The sequence below is a fragment of the Fundulus heteroclitus genome, chromosome 4 (assembly GCF_011125445.2).
Source record: "Fundulus heteroclitus isolate FHET01 chromosome 4, MU-UCD_Fhet_4.1, whole genome shotgun sequence".
NCBI classification, from domain to species: domain Eukaryota; kingdom Metazoa; phylum Chordata; class Actinopteri; order Cyprinodontiformes; family Fundulidae; genus Fundulus; species Fundulus heteroclitus.
In genome coordinates, this window is record NC_046364.1 from 32154511 (window position 1) to 32176910 (window position 22400).

Below are 22400 nucleotides of genomic sequence, written 5' to 3' on the forward strand. Positions count from 1 at the left end.
ATGTGCACCAAGCAAGCGGAAACTAACAAGGAACGTACACGCACACTGAGTGCGTCAGAATGATTGGCATGTGGGACAAACAATAGATAAGGCGATACCCCTTGGACATAAGGACAGAGGGGGTGTTGTGTGAATTTGTGTATGTGTGAATATTTTCAAAAACTATTTTGTGTCAGAAAAGCAATTCATTTATTAGTATTGTGTATTTAACTGGGTAAGTGCACGCATAGATGGACAAGATGGACACACGGATGAGGACAGAAAAAGCTTTGGCAAAGATCCAAATGAACATATTTTACTCTTGAACTTCCAGCTTTATTTCATTTTAATTACTTTGTTTCCAAATCTGTGTTTTCCAGATATAAGCGGTTTCTTTATCCCACTTTGTTCACATTATTCATTTATACATATTTCAGTTGTTTTCATAAAATTTCCCTTCATATAGACTGAATGTATTACATGTTGTTACAATGAAAAGACTTGTTATCAGGGTTATCTAAACTTTCAATTTAATAGCAAAGCCTTTAGCTCCATTTCATACCAGATAGAGAAGATCAATGAAAACTCTTATGTGTGGTCTATATGTGCAGCGGGGCATGAATACACTCCCTCCTCATTTGTGGCTTTCACACATTTTACTTCCTACGAGAAGGAGTCGGACTCTTCATCCCTCTCCCTGGAGCTGCTTTTGGAGGTGCAGCAGAGGGGGCAGGACTAGGTGCAGAAGGGGCAGGTTGGGTCTTGGGCTGAGGGATCTCAATGGGGAGTTTAGGAGGGATGAGCGTTTTAGGGGTCAGAGCTGGTTTTGCCTCCGGGATTTTCTCCCCATGGCGGTACACACTGACCTGGAGAGAAAAGCAGAAAAGCACAACTGTAGTTCCGCAAGATTTTGAAGCATTCAAATTCAAGTGTTTTTCTAACAGGAAGCATAGTTCTAGATGCATACAGCTTTCAAGTAAAATTTACTGAAAGCGATAATTTTCAGCCTTTTCAGTTTCTGTTATAAAAATAATTGCCAAACAGCTTTGATCAAATATATACATATATTTATATAACTCATTTTCAGGTAATAATGTGGCCACAGATGGTCAGAAAAATGTCAGCTTTAAGTAAGTCAAATCATTCGGTGTACAGCAGAGACACTCACCACTATATCCACAGATTCCCCTCCATATTTATTCTGGACAATCATTGTATATCTGCCAGAATCCTCCATGGAGACACCTTTGATCGTCAGGCTAGCAAACTTACCCTGGTCTAAAGAGACCACATACTGCAAAAGAAGAAGAACAAAAGAAATCAAAGGTTAAAATATGGGTAGCACATGAAGTTAAGCATGATTTAACACTCAGAATAGCAAGCAAATGTTTCATGTTAGACTAAACCATTAATTTATTTCAAACCAGTAGTAAAGTGATGAGCTTTAAATTATATATTTTCAAAGCATTTCTACAACACATGTGCTAGACATTATTAAATCATTGTTTATTTATCTATTTGTACTAGTTGCCCCATTCAATCTCTATTTAAGTTTTCCTTATATTTTTGCTCTTGGGGATAGATTATACGGTGAGAGCAGCGGAGCTACAATGAACGGCATCTCCTGTATACAGCTCTGTTTGTTTTTCTGTTCATTTTCATACCTTCTGCAGCATCCGAGCTAACAAGTTACGTGAGAGGCATCCCTTTGGGTTCGAGAAACATATCACCAAGGATTGCAGTTCTTGTTATAGACAGATTATTAGCAGGGGCCAGAATGAATAAAGTGAACGAAAAACTTGCAGAGAAATTCCTCCTGGACTACGGATTCTCAAATCTTCAAAGCTGTCAGGAGCCGCAGGATGCTGTTCAAAGAGAGTGTACGGGCTCAGGACAGACTGTATAGATTTACACTGGATGGTAAGTATGGCTTTAAGGTATGGCAGATAGATTTCTTATCATTGATGATAAGCTTTGTTCTCAATACAGATCTCACTTAAAACCCCACCAAAATATTTTGCTTCTTTTGATCATAGTCCAAAAGACATCCATATACAAGGCTCAATTAAAGAGCAAATGCCTTATTGTAGAAGCAAAAAACTATAAATAATGAAAAATTAAATATATAAATCATAGTCAGCCTTTCCTTTTGTTTGCAGAACAGATAGATAGATAGATAGATAGATAGATAGATAGATAGATAGATAGATAGATAGATAGATAGATAGATAGATAGATAGATAGATAGATAGATAGATAGATAGATAGATAGATAGATAGATAGATAGACAAAGTACTTTTTTGACGACAAAAGGCCTATATTCCCACGTCGCTCTTAAAAATGGGATTTGAGTACCACATTGATGATAACATGTAATCATGATTCAAACTGTCTAAGGAAATATTGTTTTCTCTACTGTTTCAGACTGTTTTCTTGGTTAAAAAGACCTTTTTAAGGGTAACTTGCCAAAGGGTTCACCTAACAACAAATAGCTGAAGCAGAGAGTAAACAGCTAGACCACGGAGATAACCAGATCTGTTGTCTGTGAACAAAATGTTTATTAGATAAGAAAATTATTTATTTTACAGCAGTTTTTTTTATTACTCCTAATATGTCCTCTTTCAGGGCAAAACATCATTTCATTCCTTCAGATTAGACCCAAACAGCTTGTTGAGTGGAAACCAACTGTGGATAGAGCTTAGTTCTATTCGCAGTTTTGATTCGCTCACCCAGGTCCCAACGTTTGCATCCCTCGAAACACATTGTTCGTATCCTGTACTGTTAATTTGCTCCTGAACGCACCTTTACATAGGGATAACATTTAAATCACTTGCTCCATTCGCCTTGTTCATGTTTGGCATGAACACACCTGTGGGCAACTTTTGGCTCCAGTCCCGGCTGCCTCAAATTTGCTTTTTAAATATTCTTGATTTCGGTCAAGAAAATATGACTCTCGTGAGCTACTACAAGCCTGAGGACAAATTGATAGAAAAAGTTGTACAAATCATGGTATATGCGGCATTCATCTACACCACACATACATACAATGCTATCCATATTTAGGATCCTTTGTTGATGTAAAAGATACAAAACTACTAGAGAGGGAACATCCTCTGTATTTATAAACACTGACAACATCCATGTTTCCAATATTAGGACAGAATTGTTCATGCCAGTAGATTTGAGCCTGTGTTTCAGAGCGTGCAAAGAAACTTTTCAGTTTTAGTTTTTTTGATTTGATATACCATGAAGTCAGATATCAATTTCAGATGTTTAGGTGCTTCGGTTGAAAACAGCAGCAGTAATGCATTGCTCAATGTGCTGCTGAACAGTGGCTTAATGGGATTCTGAGCAAAAGTAAGGAGTTGTGTGAGTAGGATCTGCTCTTCTTGATGCTGCAATGGCTGGAAAGCCTTTAAAAGTAGTCCAATTCACTACATCACACCCTATAATCATATGGACCTGTTTCATATCACTAGTCAAAAGGGCAAAAAAAGAAATAACATCTTGCTGAAGGTGTGTTTGATTAGTCATCACAAGTAACTGTGATTTTACTGCATTATTTTATTTTTTGGAGTCAAATAAAAGCACAAGTGGTGGTTGACTGGGCTTACACAAGTTATTTCATTAAGTGCTGCGTTTAAGCCCATTAAATAAAAGTCATGCTGTGATATATAATTCAATCTTTTTTTCATTAAGTATCAGGTAATGTACCTGGTCATCAGGTTCAACCTCAGCACCGTTCTTCAGCCATGACACCTGAGGTTTGGGGTCTCCACAAACTGTACATGTCAAACTCAGAGTCTATACAAAGAGAAAGGGTGATTTATTAGATGGAATAGTGTGTATGCAGTGCTAAAAAGACAAGTTATCTAAACACATATAGACACCCACCTTCTTTTCCATAATGGTGACAACATCAGGCAGGCCTCCCACAACCTTACCACGGTCTGAAACCAACCATTATTGACATTATCACTCTATCTGTTGTTTGGAAATGCAAAACAATTGAGTACATTTGAGCAGTAAGAGGGCTGAACTCACTCTTTTCAGCGTATGCCTCAGCCCTGAAATACAAATACATTCAAGTGTTTACAAATGGAAGATTGTGACAAAAATTTAAACCTTAATAAAACCTTTCTCAAATTAAAAATATGTCAAATAAAGCAAAACATATAACCAGCACAGGTCTGAATCTTCATTTCTGGCAAGTTTTTGAAAGCAGGAATGATCTTTTCTATTTCTGATTAACTCACAGTTGTCAGATGGTTTGTCAGAAGGAACTCGGGGTGTGCTGCCAAATCCTATTACACTGTTTAGAGGATTTCTAAACCTTTCACTTGGAAAAAAAAGATTTGTTTGGTATGGGGCTGTCGGAGCAGCATGGCAGGACCAGAGGTCAGCTACCGGACCAGATGGCTGGAGGAACTCTCTTCTCCTCTTGGCATGTTGGTGCTCAATCAAAAGGGCAGCAGGGTGTCGCATGTTTCAATGTGTTTGTAAAATCTGTTGAAAAACGTCTCTCTTTGAATGTTAATTAGACAGCAGCACTTGGGCTTTTACTTTTTTCTCTCACTTTTTGTTTTTCAAGCGGCTGTCCACAAATCATGGTGTGTTATTTCTTTTGGCTAAATTAGACAAAGGACCACACAGGATCCCAGTGTTGTGACTGCTTCTATTTATACCCACGATGCTTTGTTTGGTTTGAGAATACTAGACTAATTACCAGAAAGGGAGTGAACATGTTACTATCAGTATGATGATGATTATTGTTAAAGCTACCTACAGTTTACTTCAGTTTTTTAGATGGCTCATGGAGATATATTTTGTCAGAGTTCATGAGTGCTTTAGAAATTTTGCAACAAGTATTAAGTATTGAATGTCCAGATTAATAATACTATTAATAATATTCTAAATCCTCTATCAAATATACAGTACCATCATAGTCATGGTGCCTGCCTTTGAAAAGGGTTCTACTTACAAAGCAAGCTCTATATGTTAAGATTTATTTTAGTTTTTATTATTTTTTTGTTATCTGGTTTCAGTTACCATTGCCTCATAGTCCAACTCAAAAATCAAATCCAGGAACAAAAATGTAAATCAGCAAATTTCTAGAAGATACTGTTCCTGGTAGGAAGATCCTTTCAAAAGTTTCAATGAAAACAGCAAATCAATTTTCTGCATTTCAATTATTTTAAAATAATCAATTTGTGCTTGAATGTAAATAAACCAAGAAATTTGTTAATTTAAGCAACGGAATGTGTGACCTACACTTAAAAGCCACATTTGGAGGAAACTGTTACTAAATATACACACTAAAGCAAAAGTAAAGAACAGCCATCAATGAGTGGTCTTACTTGAGCTTCTGGAACTCAGCATACGCCTTCTCATAAACTGCAAAAGGCAAGAACAGACAGTCAGTGCCACTGTTCCCATCACCAATATCTCCTCAGTATATGTTGCAAAAAAATCCGTCTTCATAAAATCAAGATACTCAGCGCTATCTTTTAAACTGCAGCAGTGAGGACGGGAGGAGAGGAATAACGCAACAAGGGAGAAATAAATTTGTCCAGTATCTGTCAAAATGTAATTGTGTAGCAGGAGAGTGAGAATAGTGAAAGATACAGATGTCTGACTGAGAAGTTCTGCAAGTGAACAAATAGGATTGCATTGCGGTTGTCAAGAACTCAAGCTGTTGCCCTTCTTTGTGAAGGTGCACACTTGTGTCTGATTGGAGTAGCACTTAAAAGTTCAAGGATAAAAAAAAAAATAACGGATGCATTGAAAGGCATACAAATAAAATTATTGGGTTATTTGTATTGCTCTGACTACTGAACTGGTGAAAATTAAAGGCAAAAGAGGAAATTTACTGACCATCACCGCTGAGATCCATGGTTCGTTTATGTGAGTTTTCAGAGTTGGTGATTACGATGGAGTAGGCTCCTTTATCCTTCTCCATGGGCTCAATTATCTGTGAATCAATGAATCTGCTCAAAAATGGGATCTGGAATCTCATTAGCATGTTTTCAATCTTACAGCGTCAAAATGTCCACTAATTGTTCTAAGGTTTACTGACAAATAGAAGAAGAAAGCTGCCGCTTTGTTGATGACGCTTTATTAACTTTAACATGTGCAGTGCCTTGCAAAACTATTCAAACCCCTTTCATTTGTTCACATTTTGTCATGTTACAGGCTGCAACATGACAAAATGCCTGTGGTTACAGAGTAGCACATAAATATGAAGTGGAAGGAAAAGTACACCTGTATTAATGTTTTTCTAGAAATTAAGATCTAAAAAGCGTGTCATACATTTGTATTCAGTATTTCTTCCACTACTGTATCAGTACTTTTTTTAAAATACCTTTTACTGCAAGTACAGGTCCAGGTCTGTTGAGGTATGTCACTATTAGTTGTACACATCTAGAGGCTGGAAGTTTTGCTAATTCTTCTCTGTCAAATAGCCCAGCCTCTGTGATCACATAACTCTTAACACTAACTTAATTAGAATATATAAGACTGTGGAGATGACGGTGGACTTCTGGAGGATACCCCCCACACCCCTCCCCTCACTCTCCTCAACAACACTGTGGATCACGTCCGGTTCTTAGGAACCACCTATTCTCGGGACCCCTACTCAATTTGGTTCTATACACCTCTGCAAAGTTTGGGTAGTTTTCCATTACAATTGGTTAACCCCTCAAATGTGGGTTTATATTGAGTCAATCCCAGAATCTAAAAAGTAATGTGTTGGGATTTGTATTACGACACAAACACAATCCAACAATGGAGGTCATGAACAATCTGTTGCTCCATCTATGGCTTTTTGTCTGACTCAAAGTTAAAATAAAGAGACAGAAAAGACTGCAGGCGGCAAGACAAAAGACTCTGGATAATTACATGGGAGAGTAGGGAGTGACAGACCGATGTTAAACCAAAGCATATGAGCTAGATGATTTGGGAAGGTAAGCTAATGGTTCCTAATGCTAGTTTGCTATAGTGGTCAAATATACAGTGAGCCCAGCATACATATTTAATAGTTAAAAATATTAGTTATGGTAATGCTGACTGTGTTTCAGATAGCTGTCCTGGTGTAAATTTATCACTGCAGATCAGTCTGAGCGTTAAGGCGGGCCTCTTGGTTCTAGGATGTTATTGAAGTGGCTGCAGAACGTCAGGATGTCTGAATAAATATTTAGCTTTTTCTGCAACATATTGCACCCAGCTGTGGAGTGACAAGATAGAATCTTCAGTAAATGAAATCTGGAATAAAATACCACAGTGCTACTGAGTATCAAAAGCCTTCCTTAATGAAAAGTCTTACGTTTGTATTTAAAAAGGCTGCTCATGGTTCCCAGCTATTAGCTTGGACACCTCCTTTTCGTTTTGGGTTGCACCGTCCAGCTCCTTCTGTATCATCTGATCAACCATTAAGCACAAAAATGTCTGCACCTCATCGCTGGACCCTGGTGTCAATTTCACTGCTTCCATTTTCTTCCAATATTGGACTGCGCTCAGTGACTGTTGTGAGATCTTAAAAATGGCAGATCTCATTGTTGTCATTGAAGGAAATAGGCCCTTCAGAGACTGTACTTCCTGTAACAACTCAAGTAATATAATGTGCTACAAGAGCTGCTAGTCATCCTCTGTCTATTCTCTGCACATCCATCACTGTTTGGTTTGGCTCAGCCACCAAACATGACGGGGACAGACTAAAATAAAATCTTGTCAATACTCAGTTGGATTCAGATTTGGATTTTCATGATTATGTTTTCATCCAAACTGTCCCAAGTGCGTTCAGCTCAAGTGCGAGCCACCAGAAATGACAAAGACTCCTGGACTGTGGATTCTGTACAGCGAAGAGACAGTGGGAGAACGTTCCAAAGTCTCAGAGCCACTACCTGAAAAGCACGATTACCGCGGTTTTTGAAACAGGTCCGAGGAGCCGCCAACAATGTTTGAGCCAATGACCTTAAACTTCTAGGCTGACAAAGAGGTTTAAAAACATTCTGTATCTATGTAGGAGCCTGAACGTGGATTGGTCTGAAAGTACACAACCGATGCAGAGAGGTCAGAACAGGAGTTACATGTTCCATTCTGTTTGTTTTAGTCAGCAGCCTTGCTGCAGCATTTTGCACAGATGGTTAAAAACACTATTGCAATTGTGTAAACGGAAAGAAATAAAAGCATGAAGAATCATTTCTAGTTCAGATTGTGACATAAATGCTCTTAATTTTGAAATATTCCTTAAATGATAAAAGCAGTTATGAACTAGTGGTTTACAATGATTGTCAAAGGATAAGGAACTGTCAGAATTTACACCCGTGATGGTCATTGTGATGCTGTTGGTTCACTGATATTATCTAACAGAACTTCAAGATCTTCACAGAACATTTCAACTTCTGTTACACATATATTGATTATTTACAAATTAGGTGGCTTCTGAAGGCAGTTGGTTGCACTTGATTTTATTTAAAGGTAAAGATGAAGGATACATGCATCTCACAGTTTTTGGCTTTTCAAAAATTTTTCTCTAACAAAGATGTATTTTTTTGTCTTCCCTTTCACAGCACTGCTTTAAGTAGGTCTATCACATAAAATATTTTTAAAGTTCATCAAAGATTGTTCTTAAAAAGTGAAAGAGTTAAAAGGGCAAGAAAACTTTTGCAAGGCAATGTCAATTTTAAAAGTCCTTCATGTGTCCTCATGGCTTTGAGGACTTTTTAAGTGAGTGCCACTCCCTGCCGTGCATCAGTGTCTTAAAATTACCCACATATGATCCACCTTATAATTACAGGAGGTTCAGCACAGGACAGGTTACAATCATACCTCCATTGTTGCCATAGCGGGAGTTCCTCCAATCACAGTCTTGTCACAGTGGGTAAGTTTATGCTCACTGAGAAACAGAATAGAGAGGATAAGTTAGAGTAGATATAGATAGAGTTTATATCACGTATCTTCAAAAAACTCATAAAAATATCTGTCATTTAATGATAAATATTCCTTAAACCCTCCATATATATGAACTTCTTGCGTGACCTTTTGCAGATCCTTTTATTGTTATTAGTCTTATGAATCAAATCCCCTTACCTGTGATACCAGCTGATGTTCATCTCAGAGGTGTAATACTTCATGTGGCACTGGAGTTGAATGCCCGTTGCAGTGCACTTAATAGCCAGTTCTGCAGCGCTGGCTCCTAAAGAAGGTGATGGTGCACATTTGTAATCAAAATCATGTTTTACCGTTATCTGCTGAACAACATGTTTTTTTTTTTTAAACCACATTATGCATGCCATCCATTTATCCTACCTGTAGCAAAGGTTTTTGTTATTCACTTTAAGAGTTTATTTTTTTCTGTTTTACCTTTGTCCAGCTCCGAGTGCGAAATTGCATTAATGAGGCAAGGGGCACATTTATTGTAACAGACTATGCTGCATTCAGTGAACTACTGCGGCCATCAGAGGCTTTATTCACCTTTTTTAAAGCCATTACACACAAAAAGGCTCTTTCATAGTACACCATGTGTAGTGTGCAACTTTGCCGGCTGCACATTACAAGTGGACAAGTGTGTCATCCACCTGGTCACATCACCATGGTTTCCTATTATCACAGTAATGAACCCTCCTCTCCTCTGCAAACGCTGCTGTAACAGTTGTTGCAGAGCTGTCAAGTGAATGTTGCTTAAAATAGGAGTATGATGCTCCTCTACAGTGTCACTGTGACAGTGCAGAGGAATTTTAAAGTGATTTCATCACATGATGACATGATGGCCAAATGCTTCCTGCATGGGAACTTCTGCCACACGATGATGAGTGGGTGCATATGTGTGCTCAGGAGTGTGCAGGATTTTAAAAGCAGGAAAATATCAACATGGTCATGGATCTACCTAATCTGTTATCACTGTGGTGTGTGAATTTTGCGTGTGCAACGATCCAACTGATGTTTATGACTTCTGTTCAATGTGTGCTCGCGAGATTAGTAATTTGTGTGGTGTTCAGGTGTGAGTAAACAGGGTTCAGATACCTACCAGCCAGTTGGCTCAGCTTGTCTAAGGCTTCGTTAAAGGCTAGAAGAGAAGCAGATGAAAACAGAGTCAGGGAGAATGGTATGGAAAAAAGGCCCATTGCTGCCCTCTTGAGGATCCTTGAGAACTCAACTGAAAAATGTTAACAATGATTACAATTTAGAACTAATGCATGTGCTTCCTTCAGTAGGCAAAGGAGCTGAGAAATTTAGCTTTTTGTGGTGCATCTTAAAATGTCCTTTAGGTATCAATAAATAATGAATAACATTTGAAACAGGAGGTGTGAAGGATCATTTCAGGTACACTGAAGAGCAACAGAGCAGCACTGAACATTTTTAAATAGAAAAGGATTCTTTGGATTTTTTTTTATCCTTGCAGCTCAGTAAAATATTTTTGTTTCTGTACATAATTTTGTCTTCCTCTAAGCTATCTGTTTAGCCTGTACTTTCTGTAGACCTCTTTATTACATTTATGTGCACTCAGAAAACAATGCAGCTGCAAATACATTAATTACTGTGCACACGTTGGATAAATGAAGCACAATAATCTCCATACCATTTCCAGAGACGTCAATCTGGCTCATATCTTTTCCTCTGTCATCACTGATGGTGGCCTTGTAGACTCCTGTTGTTTTCATTGAGAACTAGGGGAGAAGCAAACATGTAGCAGATTCAGTTTTGTAAAAGCTGATCCAACTAGAATGAATTTATTAATTTTACTACAGAAGAAAATGTATTTCTTATTACACCTTTTAGATAATAAAAAATAGATTTAAATAGAAATATTAAACAGAACAAAACATAATATGTATAATGTATGCAGACATGTCTTGATTTGAAGATAAGAATGACATGAAGTTTACAGATTAAAAGTGTTATTATCAAAGGTGGGATTGTAACTAGGTTACATTTACCTTACAACATTTACTTGAGAATTTTACTCTTACTTGAGTGCAATTTCTGGCTCCTCTACCCACCGCTAGTTATTTCACTGAAGAACAAGCAAGTTTTAACTAATAATGAGGCAGGCAGACAAACACCTAGAATTTATTAATGATTGAAGCTTCCTGTTTCTACAGATTCTGCACAGTCTGCAGTATTTGAATGTCAAGTGAATATATAGTGAACAATATATGTATATTCAGTGGAACAACTTTGCACTGTTCAAACATATACATTACCTATAGGTAATATATTGGTTTCAAAAAATTCTTGTGAATATTTTGGAATTGGCAATTTGTTTCTACTGCCTTCATCTGTTATTTTATTATATTGTTATTTATTATTTTTTTAAATAATATTTTTGGCTGCATAGTGGTGCAGTTGGTAGCATGTATTTTCTCTGGGTACTCCAACTTCCTTCCACGGTCCAACGAAAGACTGTTTACTGGTCTCTGCAAGTTGCCCTTAGGTATGACAGCATGATTTCCTGTTTCTTTGTTAGCTCTTGATTCACAATCTGTAGTACTTGAGTTTCTATGTATGCCTAGGTTTTTCTTCTCTGCTTCAGTTAACATCTTTTATTGTATGTGTTCCCAGATTCTACCCAGTAGTTGAACTCAGTATCTCATCTCCTTGCACTCCTCTAGTTTTCTGCCATCTGCTCGTTAACTCACCTGTGTAGCATTCCGGTAACTACGGCCTTGTCTATGTAGAGATGAACACGGTAAATTTTCATGAACAATTAAGAAAAACATGGCTGTAGTAGGTATGCCGGGCCCATTGGTGGCGCTATGATACTGCTAAAGAAACATGCAAAAAACACCAGGCATGTGCAGAAAACCTATGTGAAGTAAACACAGCACCTATGGCGGGGGACCAGACACAAGGGACACGCTGAGTAGAGCAGGATCATTAGAAAGGAAGAGTCTGAGGACAATACTAACAGGCATAACAAAGTGGCAACACCAAACAGCGCCATCTTTGTTATTTGTGAGAGTGAGGCACATCCAGGTTACAGAAAGAAGTGAAGCTACAATGTCATCGTTTAGGAAAAGATGTGGCTTGCATGTATACACAGAAAAATAAAACAGCTGTTTTGAAATGTATCCACTCTGGGACCCGGTTTCAATAATGATCGTCTACAGGCTCCCAAAACGCATCATCCATGTGGACGCACAGCCTAAACGACAAAATACCTTTGCGGATATATCTAATCTTGTCTACGTCGGAACAGGGCACAAGGTGTCCAGTATGAACACTACTTGGCTTTTTCATTCATTATCAGATCATCTTGTTAATCCCACCAGCCTGTTTCCTTGTGTTGCTCGTGTGGTTTACTATTTTATATCCACCTGCATTTTATTGTTTTGTAAATTTTTGTCTTTCTTTTTTTAAAATTGTTTATTTTCACCTGCCTGCCTCCTACCTCCCCCATGCATTAGGCTTCAGCTCTTCAGCCTGTGATAATACTGAGGTTTTCTTAATTGAGCCATATTTGTCATCTCTGCTTTCTTTTGGTAAAAAAAAGGTTGCTTGTGTAGCATGAGGAATATCCCTTTTTTGTAAAAAAAATCTGCACTGATGCTACAAGGCAATCAGACCTGCATTACTGTTAACCTTAGCTGTTACGACAGGATGAAGATATATTTTTTGTAATAAATAACAAAGCAAAAGTGCTTAGAGGAGTGAATCATCCCCGACACTGGAAAGGCTGTGCAGAGAGCCCACACTGTGACCCCCCTCCCACCCCCCTCAGAGGCCGAGTGCACCCCCTCCCCGGAGCCGTGTACAGATCGCCCAGTCAGGCCTGGCTTCCCAAATGACGGCTGTTTTCCCCTTTGAGCTAGCCGCCTGTTCGCTGCTCAGACAACCAGCCTTCACCCAGGCCCAACTTCTTCCAACTGGAAGACCAACGTCAACCGAACTGGCAGAGAGGCACAGACAGCTTTGGCAGAGTTAGGTAGGGAAAGTCAAATGGTATATTTGAAATGTTTTTTACTGTTTGGTTTTAAGCTTTGACCAAAAGGTCCTTGAGCTTAAAGGCTAGCTTCCACTAACATTCTGAAAGCTTTGTCTGAAGCTTTGCTGATGTGTTTGAGTGTGATTTATTGTTAGAACAAACTTTATTTCCATAAGGGTTTTATACACCGATGGGATATTAATGTTTCTGTTGTCTGGTCCCGTCCGCTCATTATGACCAAATAGCACTTAAAAGTCTTTTTAAATCAGCGCTGAATGTCCGTTAGCATAGTTCTTGTTAGCCTCTCTTAATAGTTTACGGCAGGCCTCTCAACTCTCACGAATTGACTGTGTGACATACACATTTCACTGACTTCACACGCTCACAGGCAACACATGGCATTTCTCACGCATAAAAATAACAAAGCCTACATGGGCTGCGGATGACCCATTCACAATCCTGTCCATCCAGAGCTCAGTCTAAACCCCGCCTTCTACGGAGCTGCTTCAGCTTCTTTCACAACTTGTGGCCATCAGTAATTCCTGCTGCAGTTTATGTTAACAGAGCAGCAGGAAGAGCGATCAGAGTTATAAATAATCTTGGTCTTTACCAGTGGTGAAAGTAAGCCGGTACAGTCCGGTAATGCGTACGCAGGAGGCAAGGAGAGAGAGTGGCTGCCAGATAAAGCCTTCATACAGAACCAGCCATGGCTGCATAGTGGATCAGAAAACAGTTCTGCTAACCAGATGCAGTCTAAAACGCCATTTAGTCTGTTTATAAGTTTAGTTTTTATTAATTCTGCATTTTTTAACTACATCCGCGTCTTTAGTTTTTAATGACACACAACCAGTGGTGCTTCGGTGGGCGTGCTGCCTTGCGCTTTAATTCAGGTGCACATACTTATGTTACATATAATTTAGGTGCGAACTTTTAAGGATTATTTTAAGGAACTTCTAACATCAGCGGCTTTAAGTCAGACCCATCATTCCTCCTGTTCTCTCTAAAGGAGCCCTTTACAGTCATTATTTATGCATTTCTTCCACTGTTTATCCCTCACGTGCAGCACACCAATGGGGGTAAAATCTTTGTGGGCTAAAAGGAAAGCAAAAAGTCATTATTCCTTCTGCTCTGACCAAAAACAAGAGAAAAACTTCAAACCCGGCCTTCGGCTTGCATAATTACACACCAGAGCGCCCTGCGCCATAGAGGAGATTTGTCAGGTCAGAGTGGAGACTGAGATGAGAAACCCGCCACTGTAAAAGGTGATGATGATGGTTATAAACTGTAACAGGCTAGAAGTGAATGAAGCTGAAAAGAGGAAAAACATCAGCGGCTAGATCATGCAATAAGTGCAATAACACGGTCAATAACTTAGAACTACTTTATTTTATTACGTAGTATTTGAATAATTGTGTGCTTTTTTACGTTTTAACCCACTAACTGAATAAAATTGTGTTAACACTTCTCTTTCACTTTTTAACAAAAGTAATACATGTCTATTTTCATGTCTGGTCGGATAAAAATGAGACTTAGTTGACTGGACCGGCTCATCCAGGGTCCAGTCAGCTCTGCCCCCAACCACACTCTAGCCACGCCCCTTCCACCATATATTAGCATAATCTCACTCTTAACTTTTGGTAAAAATTGAGAGGTCTAGTTTACGGCTACCACCTAGTAAACGCAACTAGGATTCATTTTAAACATAGTGTTTGTTCGTTTTGCTCCGCCATCGTTTTGATAGTGCTATGACTGTTATAAAAGCATTGGGAATATTGAGGTCAATTTAATGGTGCTTGTGTAATGTTTGGATTAAACTCAAGATAATGTAAAGATTGACCACAGGACGTGCCCCTGATACGCCATTTCCGGTAGACGTTATTAACTTGGTGATTTATTCCTAAATTACCAATTCAAGCCTTAATCATTTCCTGGAGAAATAATTGCACTAATGAAATCAAGTGTCCTAAAGGTATTGATTAAAATGTATTGGGTTTGCAAAATTTATATTTAGTCTTAAAATGCACATGGTTCTTGAATTTTGCCTCTTTGATACATAAATAGGGACATGCTTGAATCTGTATTTTATGTGGGTTTTTTTAGACTTGAGTTTAGCTAAATTGTAGATCAAGTTGAGATCTGATTGTTATTTGACGAAGGGTGAAAGATATTTTACCATGACTATATTTACAGAATCCAGTCAAGAATGCACAAACTTTCATACACTCATGGACATCTGTTAGGATAACTATAGTTTATGCTAATTTAAAGACTGCAGGAGACCAACAAACAGCTGCTTCTCACCTCTTTAATTGGCAGTTTGCAGACTCCTGAGCTCAGGTCAGGCTTCACATCGGGGATAATCTCTGTGTCATCCTTATACCAGTGGAACTCAGATTCCTTCTTTAAATTAGCAACCTAAAATAGAATAACATTAATATTGTTTAGTATTCATTTAATGACAAAAGATAGATATTTTTGTCTTGTAAGTATGTTTACACCACACAGTAAAATTTCTGCAAAGCACAAGCAACCCAAAAGCTGCATTTTAATTGTTTTCATTACATGCTCCAAATGATTTCTTGTAAATTTGTCATCTGCCATAATTGGAACCATTAATGTCACTTAGATTTATTTTTTAGGTAGCTCATTAAAACTTTGAAATCCAACAAGTCAGTGTTGCAAATTGAGTTTTTTGTTTCATCTTCATAAAATAGTGACAATATTGTGCACTAAAGCTAGTAGAACTTGCAAGTGGATTTCATAATTGGTGAACATTTCTATTTGTTCTATTTACTTAGAACCACATGTTCAAGATCTGACAACTGGTTGTCGATGAAATATATATTACAAAGACTTAAAGACACATAAAAAGAATGCACAAGATTGAAGTTCCAAACATTTAGCAATTTTGCTTTTTCTAGCATTGAAACAGCTACTCATAACTTACACTAAGTGGTAATTTATATCAATAAACCTTCAATCTGAAGCTTTCCTTAGATTAATGACAGAGACAGTCCTGACTCGAATAAATCTACAGATCCTCTTTCCCTCTTTCTCAGAGCAGTGCAGAACTTCTTTAAGTTTCCTATTGCACATACTGCTTTTCAGTCCAGTAGCTGCTGTCAACGAAATCCTTTTCATGTTGGCACACAGAACCCACCGACTTAATTTAGTCATGATCAGTGAAGCTAACTTAAAAGGATTTAGGCAGTTTAAAGAAATGTAACTTTTAAAATGTATGTAAATATTTTCTAAGTGGGTATATTTACTGTTTTGAGCATATATGTAAGGATGCTGAGTTTGGAACAGAAAATAAATTAAATATGAGAAACACTTTCTTTTTAATTTTTCTTCAGATCAGAAGGCTATCAGTTCAGAGAAAGAAGTACGGGTAAATTACGGCATGACATTTGAGGAATGACTCTGTTGTAGGGTTATTAGCTAAGCTCCAAGTGTTTACATGTGTTGTACATAAATGATGATGCACACAATGAGTACAGATTACCTAGATGGCTAAAAATGGCAGATGTTTATGCATGCCTAGTAGCAGAACCCCACTTTCACAGAAACCCCCTAATAGGCACTTTTATTGTTTTTTTCTTTCTTTTCAGAATGTGAATTTCAAGACTGAACTGCCAATCAGAATAAACCAAATTTTTTGTCACACTTTAATGTTTCAGATCATGCAACTGATTTTAGTATCAGAGGGAAACACTCTGGATAAATCTGAAAAGTAGTTTTTAAATCATGAATGCATCAAGTAAGGGATAAAAAGTACCCTCAATCTGTGTACATAGTAAAACTCCCTTGTGTTAAATCATAGATTAACTGTGATTAACCAAATTTATTGGTTCATTTACCTTTGTCCAGCTCAGCAGTTTCATTAGGCACAACCAGGCCTGATTACTGCCCAAACCTTTATAGTAGAGCCAAGAAATCGCTTACATGGAGCCTGTCTGACAACAGGAAATAGGCTGATAGATCTCAAAAGAAGCAAATTACATTTTGCTCTAAAAGAACGCAAGAACAGATAAGCAATAAAGTCAATGACATTGATCAGTCTGGAAAGGTTACAAAGCCGTTTCTAAGGCACTGAGAGTCCAGCAATCCACAGAACAAATGTAATAGTTTTGAACTTTCCTAGCAGTGACAGGCTAACCAAAATCACTCCTAGAGTGCATTGTTAATCTATCAAAGAATTCACAAAAGAGCCAAGAACAACTTTTGAAGCACAAGAGATCTCACTTGTCTCTTTTAAGGTCAATGTTCACTATTCAACAATGAGGAAAAAGACTGGCCAAAAATGGCATCCATGGAGTTCCAAAAGGCAAGAAAGGCAAAAAACCATTATGGACTAAAAATAATACATAAGCCTATCTGGCACTTCTTTGACGGTGAGTCAAATATGGCGTTGGTAGTGTGATGGTCTGGACAAATTGCCTTATTAAATTTTTCTTTCTAGCGGAAAATCCTGAAAGTGAATGCCCAGCCTTCCGTTTGTGAAACTACGATCCAAAGCACACTTGGATTATGCAGCAGGACAGCAATCCAAAGCACACCAACCTCTCACTGGCTCAAAGTTGTTGCAGTGGCCTTGTGAAAATTTGGATTAACATTTAATCTAGGTGCAGTTGACCGTTTTCCAAGACGCTGTTCATACTCAATGAATCAAAGGATTAAAACAACTCTGCAAAGAAGTGGGGGGATAAAATTCCTCCTCAGCAATGGAAACAATAATGGAGGTTCTGGCTATCACGGGGGGAACAACCTGTTATTAGATTTAGGAGGCAATGAATTTTCACACACGGCCATGATGGTTTGGATAGCTGTTCCCATTATTAAAATTTAACATTTGAAAACAGCTTTGTACGTTCACTCAGATTATCTTTTTGGGATACTAAAAACAGCTCCATGATCAGAAATGTTTAAGTGTGACAAAAAATGTTTTGATGAGAAATGAAATCTGTTAGGGAGCAAATAGGTTCTCACAGGACAATATGTGAATTTATTCTGTGTCCTTCTTGTTGCTACAAAGCACTGTTGCAACCTATTTTTTTTTATGGTTAATCAGTTGTCCACAGGGAAGCTGCCTATTCGTTTTGAGCAGACATATCGAGTAATTATTGAGTTTGTCTGTTTACCTTGCAGACCAAAGTTACAGAGCAATCGTCTCCAACCTGAAGTGAAAGGAACTCACTGAAGTGCGGTCCTGTGGTGGACAAGAACAAGATAAAACTTAACTGTCGGCTCCATTTTGCAAAAGTATATTCTTTAGACCAAATTATGTTTTCGTCTTATTTGAGTTGTCATAGTTCAGTTACTAATTTTCCGTCCTATGCATGGAATTAAGTTTCACTTGCTCTCCCAGAAGATAAAAATGTGTTTGCTGAAGGCTATAAAACAAAAAGCTAAAAGAAAAGGTGATATTCCTTTTTTCTTACCCTCTTTCACTCTAATGTACTCTCTTCTCTGGAAGTCAGCCTCAGCCAAGGCAGCCTTGAAAGCTGTGTGCACAGAAATGTAATGCATTAAAAGGTTGAAGTACTGCCCTTACATGCTATAGATGTTATTTTTGAGAGTTGCATAGTAGTTGGTTTCTTGTATGATACTGAAATCTGTAAATTCAACCAAACCTTTAAAGTTTCTCTTGCACAGGCCCACACCTTATGGGTGGAACAATATCATTGGCAAGTGTTTAACATGCAGAGGGATTTATTTGTATTGCAGCTAATGAAACTCAAATGCAGAATCTTGGTTTATTAAAAATTATGTCCATGTACCATGTCATACATGCATTCCACAGTTGGTTGGTCACTTCTTTTACATGAACATTACTACTTCAAAACAGCATGCAATGGAGGTGATCAGTCTGCTATATCAAAGCCCTTTAGCTTCATTTAAGAACTGCATCTTTAATCCAGGTATTTGGGCACCGTGGGCAGGTGCCAAGCATTGCTGAAAGAGCCTGTCAGCAGATGGAAGCACTAAGTGCTCTAATATGTCCTGGTAGATGGCTGCGCTGACTTTGGACTTGATAAATGACAGTGAAACAAAACCAGCATGTGACATAACTCCCTAAATCACTGCTGATTGTGGAAACTTAAACTTGGACCTCAAGCAGCCTGGATTATGTTCCCCTCAGCTTTTCTTCCAGATTTAGGACCACTTAGATGAACTGGCTCTTTTTCTCCTTAGCCCAGATATGATGCTTCTGGTGTTTAGGCTTAATTAATGAAATATGAGAGCTGTAGCCGGTGTCCTGAATATAATCGTTTGTGCGTGGTGACTCTTGAGTCGCTGACAATGCAACTTCTGAATCTGCCTGAAACTCTCGAACAAGCCTTGCTTCAAAAGTGTTGCCATTACAACTAATTGCTTGTGCACATGTTCCTACCATGTTTTTTTCCTTTCACTCAACCTTCCATCAATATGCTGTGATACCACACTTTTAACGGACAGGGTTTTTAAGGAAATAACTTACACTCCTTGTGGAGGGTGCCAGGGACTATCTGCTGCACCACTGTGCCTTCAGCAGTATTCCCCATCATCGTGTAGGCCGTATCATGGCCGTACCACTATGTTTCTCTATACCAAATTCCTTTTCATATGGGTTGTAAGTAATGTTATCATTTTTTCATAATTATCAAAATGAACAGACATACATGCTTGAAATATTTATAAATTACTCACAGAACTACTGAAATGAATGACGTTTTTGATATTTCAATTTACTTGTATAAAGGAAGACATAGTATAAAACATAAATGTGTAAACGCACCGTATTCAATTGGTCCGAGGGTGGGTATGTGAATGGGAAGTCACTTTTGTACATACCACCTGTTGTTTTTTTAATATTATTTTTTTGTTTTTTTGGGGGGGCGGGGGTTGCTAAATGCAATAAAACCTCTCATTGTCCTTTGCAAAGCATCCTTTCAGTGATAGTATGAGCTGGCCCTGCTTACCGTCTCCAATCAGAACCAGTGAGCTCTGTGCTTTGCCCCCACCATCTGTAATCTGGCAGGTAAATGTCCCCTCATTCTCCTCTGTGAAATGGTCCATGATGAACTCGATGATACCAGTAGAGACGTCGTGCCCCATCTTATTAGGCTGCAGAGAAACACAGCTGCATTGTAAGAAAGGCCACACAAACTTGATGACATACTTTGTGAATACATATGTATATATATATATATATATATTTCTTTTGCTTTGATTGTGCCTTTCATATTGCAACAAACCAACACCTGAAACAGTGAGGTTGTTCACCTTGAAGCCAGACAGTACATTTTCCATCTTTTCTATGCTTTTCATTTTGAAAAAGGCAGAGTGTCTCTTACATCAGCTCCTGATAGTTCCTTGTTATTTGCAAAGAATTTGTAGGTGACTTTGGAGGAAATCTCTTCAGCCTGCAGCCAAAATCTCATCCTGCCTCTCTCCAAAATCTTATAGGCTAACTCAGACTTCAGTGGGATGACTAGTGGAGAGGGTAGGGGAGAAAAGGGAAGGGGAATAAAGGAGAGGACAGAGTCAGGCAGGTGATGCAAAAGCAGGTAAGAGTTTTTTTATGGATCAAATAAAATGGGAAATGTGCCCCTAAAATAATAAAGAAATGAGAAAGGTTCAAAGCAGTCGGGAGAAAGCAAATACAAAAGCATGACAGGGAGAAACAGAGAAATGGAAGAAGTGGATGAGGCGGATTAAGATGCAGCAAAGCAACAGTCTGAGAGAAGATGTATTAAAAGAGACAAAAAGAGATTATTGGAGATACATACTTGGGTGTCTGATATCATAACTGAGCGCCATCATCTTTTCCAACTCTGAAAAACAAAGGCAGCTTATTAATTTCATGCTACCACACACACACAAAAAGAAAGAAGCAATTCAATTCAATTAACGGGCAACATCTGAAACATTAGGAGACATTAGGAGGCTGACTCATCGCTGCTTATAAAACTTTGTGTACCAGGTGATCAAAACCATATTTAGCCTTACGGTGAAAAATATTTGGGCCAGATGGGGGTGAGAAGCAGTGGAAGGTGCAATGAATAACACATTATAGCCGAGAAGGATAGTGGTGCAATAGTGGAGGGAAATACAGCAAAACTTTTGACAGAAAGTCTTTTGCAGCGAAGACGCAGTGATAAAATGCACACACTGCCTTAGGCATGGAGAAATAACATGAGCAATGTGCTCGGATGGTATTCATCAGAGGAGTAATGAAATTTTTCATTGCCTACATGCCAGTGAAATCATCTCTAAGTACAGTCTCATTGCTTTCATCTTAGCTACATCCTACACAGCGCCTAAGTTCTTTGATATGCACATCCTTTTGATTTTTTTTTTCTCCAGTCTGTACTTTGTGATTTATTTGAGCAATAATACACACCTTTTCAATGTTTATGATTCTGATATTTTCATTCAATATTTTGACTTAAAGTAAAGGAATTAACATAATCTAAATGAATGTGGAGTAATTATGTTTTTAAATAATCCTATAAAGTGAAACAGAAATAGAAAGTCAATAGTGTAATGGAAGGTAAAGCAATAGATGTTGAGACTGAAAAACCTTTCATTATTAATTGTGCATGTTCTCTTTTCTGATAAAATAAAAAAACAGCATTTTAAATAGAATTTGGTTTTGTGTTTAAGAACCAGAGCCTTGCTGGCAAAATAATGATTCAATCAGTACCTTCAGTTGAGATTGTGTAACTGGATGAAACTCCATTTGTGCTGGTTACAGAAACAGAGTATGTTCCAGCGTCTTCCTTTTCTGGGTTCTTGAAGATCAGCTTGGATCTGTAATAGAGGAATGGAAAGAGGCAGATACCCATGCTGGTAAATGAAGACGACAAACATAATAGGTATAAAAATTTAAAGTGTGGGACTGTGGTTGTGCATGAGTGCGCCTGGGATCTCACTGGCTGCCTTCGGTTTTAATCACCACTCCTTTGGAGAAATCTGTGATTTCCTTATAGTCCTTTTTCCAGATGAACTGAGAGCTGGCGTTCATTTGGCAGGACTCGAAGGACAGAACAATGTCACCCGATTTCTCATCCACTGTGCAGGAGACTTCCTGGGAACCTATAATAAACAAATGAAATGACTCATCCATTAAAATGCCACAGGAAGCTTGTCAGAATCTGTGTTTTAGTGAGATTTTGTTTTACTTAAAACTACTAGCCATACATTCCTGCAAAATCAGTCAAGCTCACTTTAGATCTAACTAGCCACCAGTAGAACAACCTGTCATGTTCAGTATTATTATTTTCTTTGCTAATTTGCTGTAAAATATAATTTACAATATCTATAACCAAATTCCTCCTTCTGAGGAGTTTACGTGTACTCTCCATGAGGTTTATGTAATGCCAGATAATTCTTGTGCCTTGTGACGCCTTCGACACATTCAAACAAAGAAGAATTTCCTGTAAAGAGTACTTTTCAAACAATTTGCAGTTTGTTACATCCTGCAGTGGAAGTCCACCCTTGATTCCCTAGTAA

General features: G+C 38.1%; 1 protein-coding gene across 1 annotated transcript in view; it reads right to left on the reverse strand.

Annotated features, from left to right (window-relative positions):
• Positions 1-285: 285 nt before the first annotated feature.
• myom2b (myomesin 2b) overlaps positions 286-22400 on the reverse strand; it is a 39196-nt gene continuing 17081 nt past the window's right edge. Inside the window, exons 21-39 of the mRNA XM_036136396.1 lie at positions 21821-21983; positions 21592-21698; positions 20675-20719; positions 20240-20376; positions 19865-20009; positions 18344-18406; positions 18044-18111; positions 15204-15317; positions 10557-10644; positions 10005-10043; positions 9068-9173; positions 8807-8873; positions 5855-5951; positions 5338-5374; positions 4025-4047; positions 3875-3930; positions 3695-3784; positions 1148-1273; positions 286-845 (exon numbers count right to left, since the gene is read on the reverse strand). Of these exons, the coding sequence (XP_035992289.1) occupies positions 636-845; positions 1148-1273; positions 3695-3784; positions 3875-3930; positions 4025-4047; positions 5338-5374; positions 5855-5951; positions 8807-8873; positions 9068-9173; positions 10005-10043; positions 10557-10644; positions 15204-15317; positions 18044-18111; positions 18344-18406; positions 19865-20009; positions 20240-20376; positions 20675-20719; positions 21592-21698; positions 21821-21983 (1781 nt within the window). The 3' untranslated portion in view covers positions 286-635. The remainder of the gene's footprint in view (positions 846-1147; positions 1274-3694; positions 3785-3874; positions 3931-4024; positions 4048-5337; positions 5375-5854; positions 5952-8806; positions 8874-9067; positions 9174-10004; positions 10044-10556; positions 10645-15203; positions 15318-18043; positions 18112-18343; positions 18407-19864; positions 20010-20239; positions 20377-20674; positions 20720-21591; positions 21699-21820; positions 21984-22400) is intronic.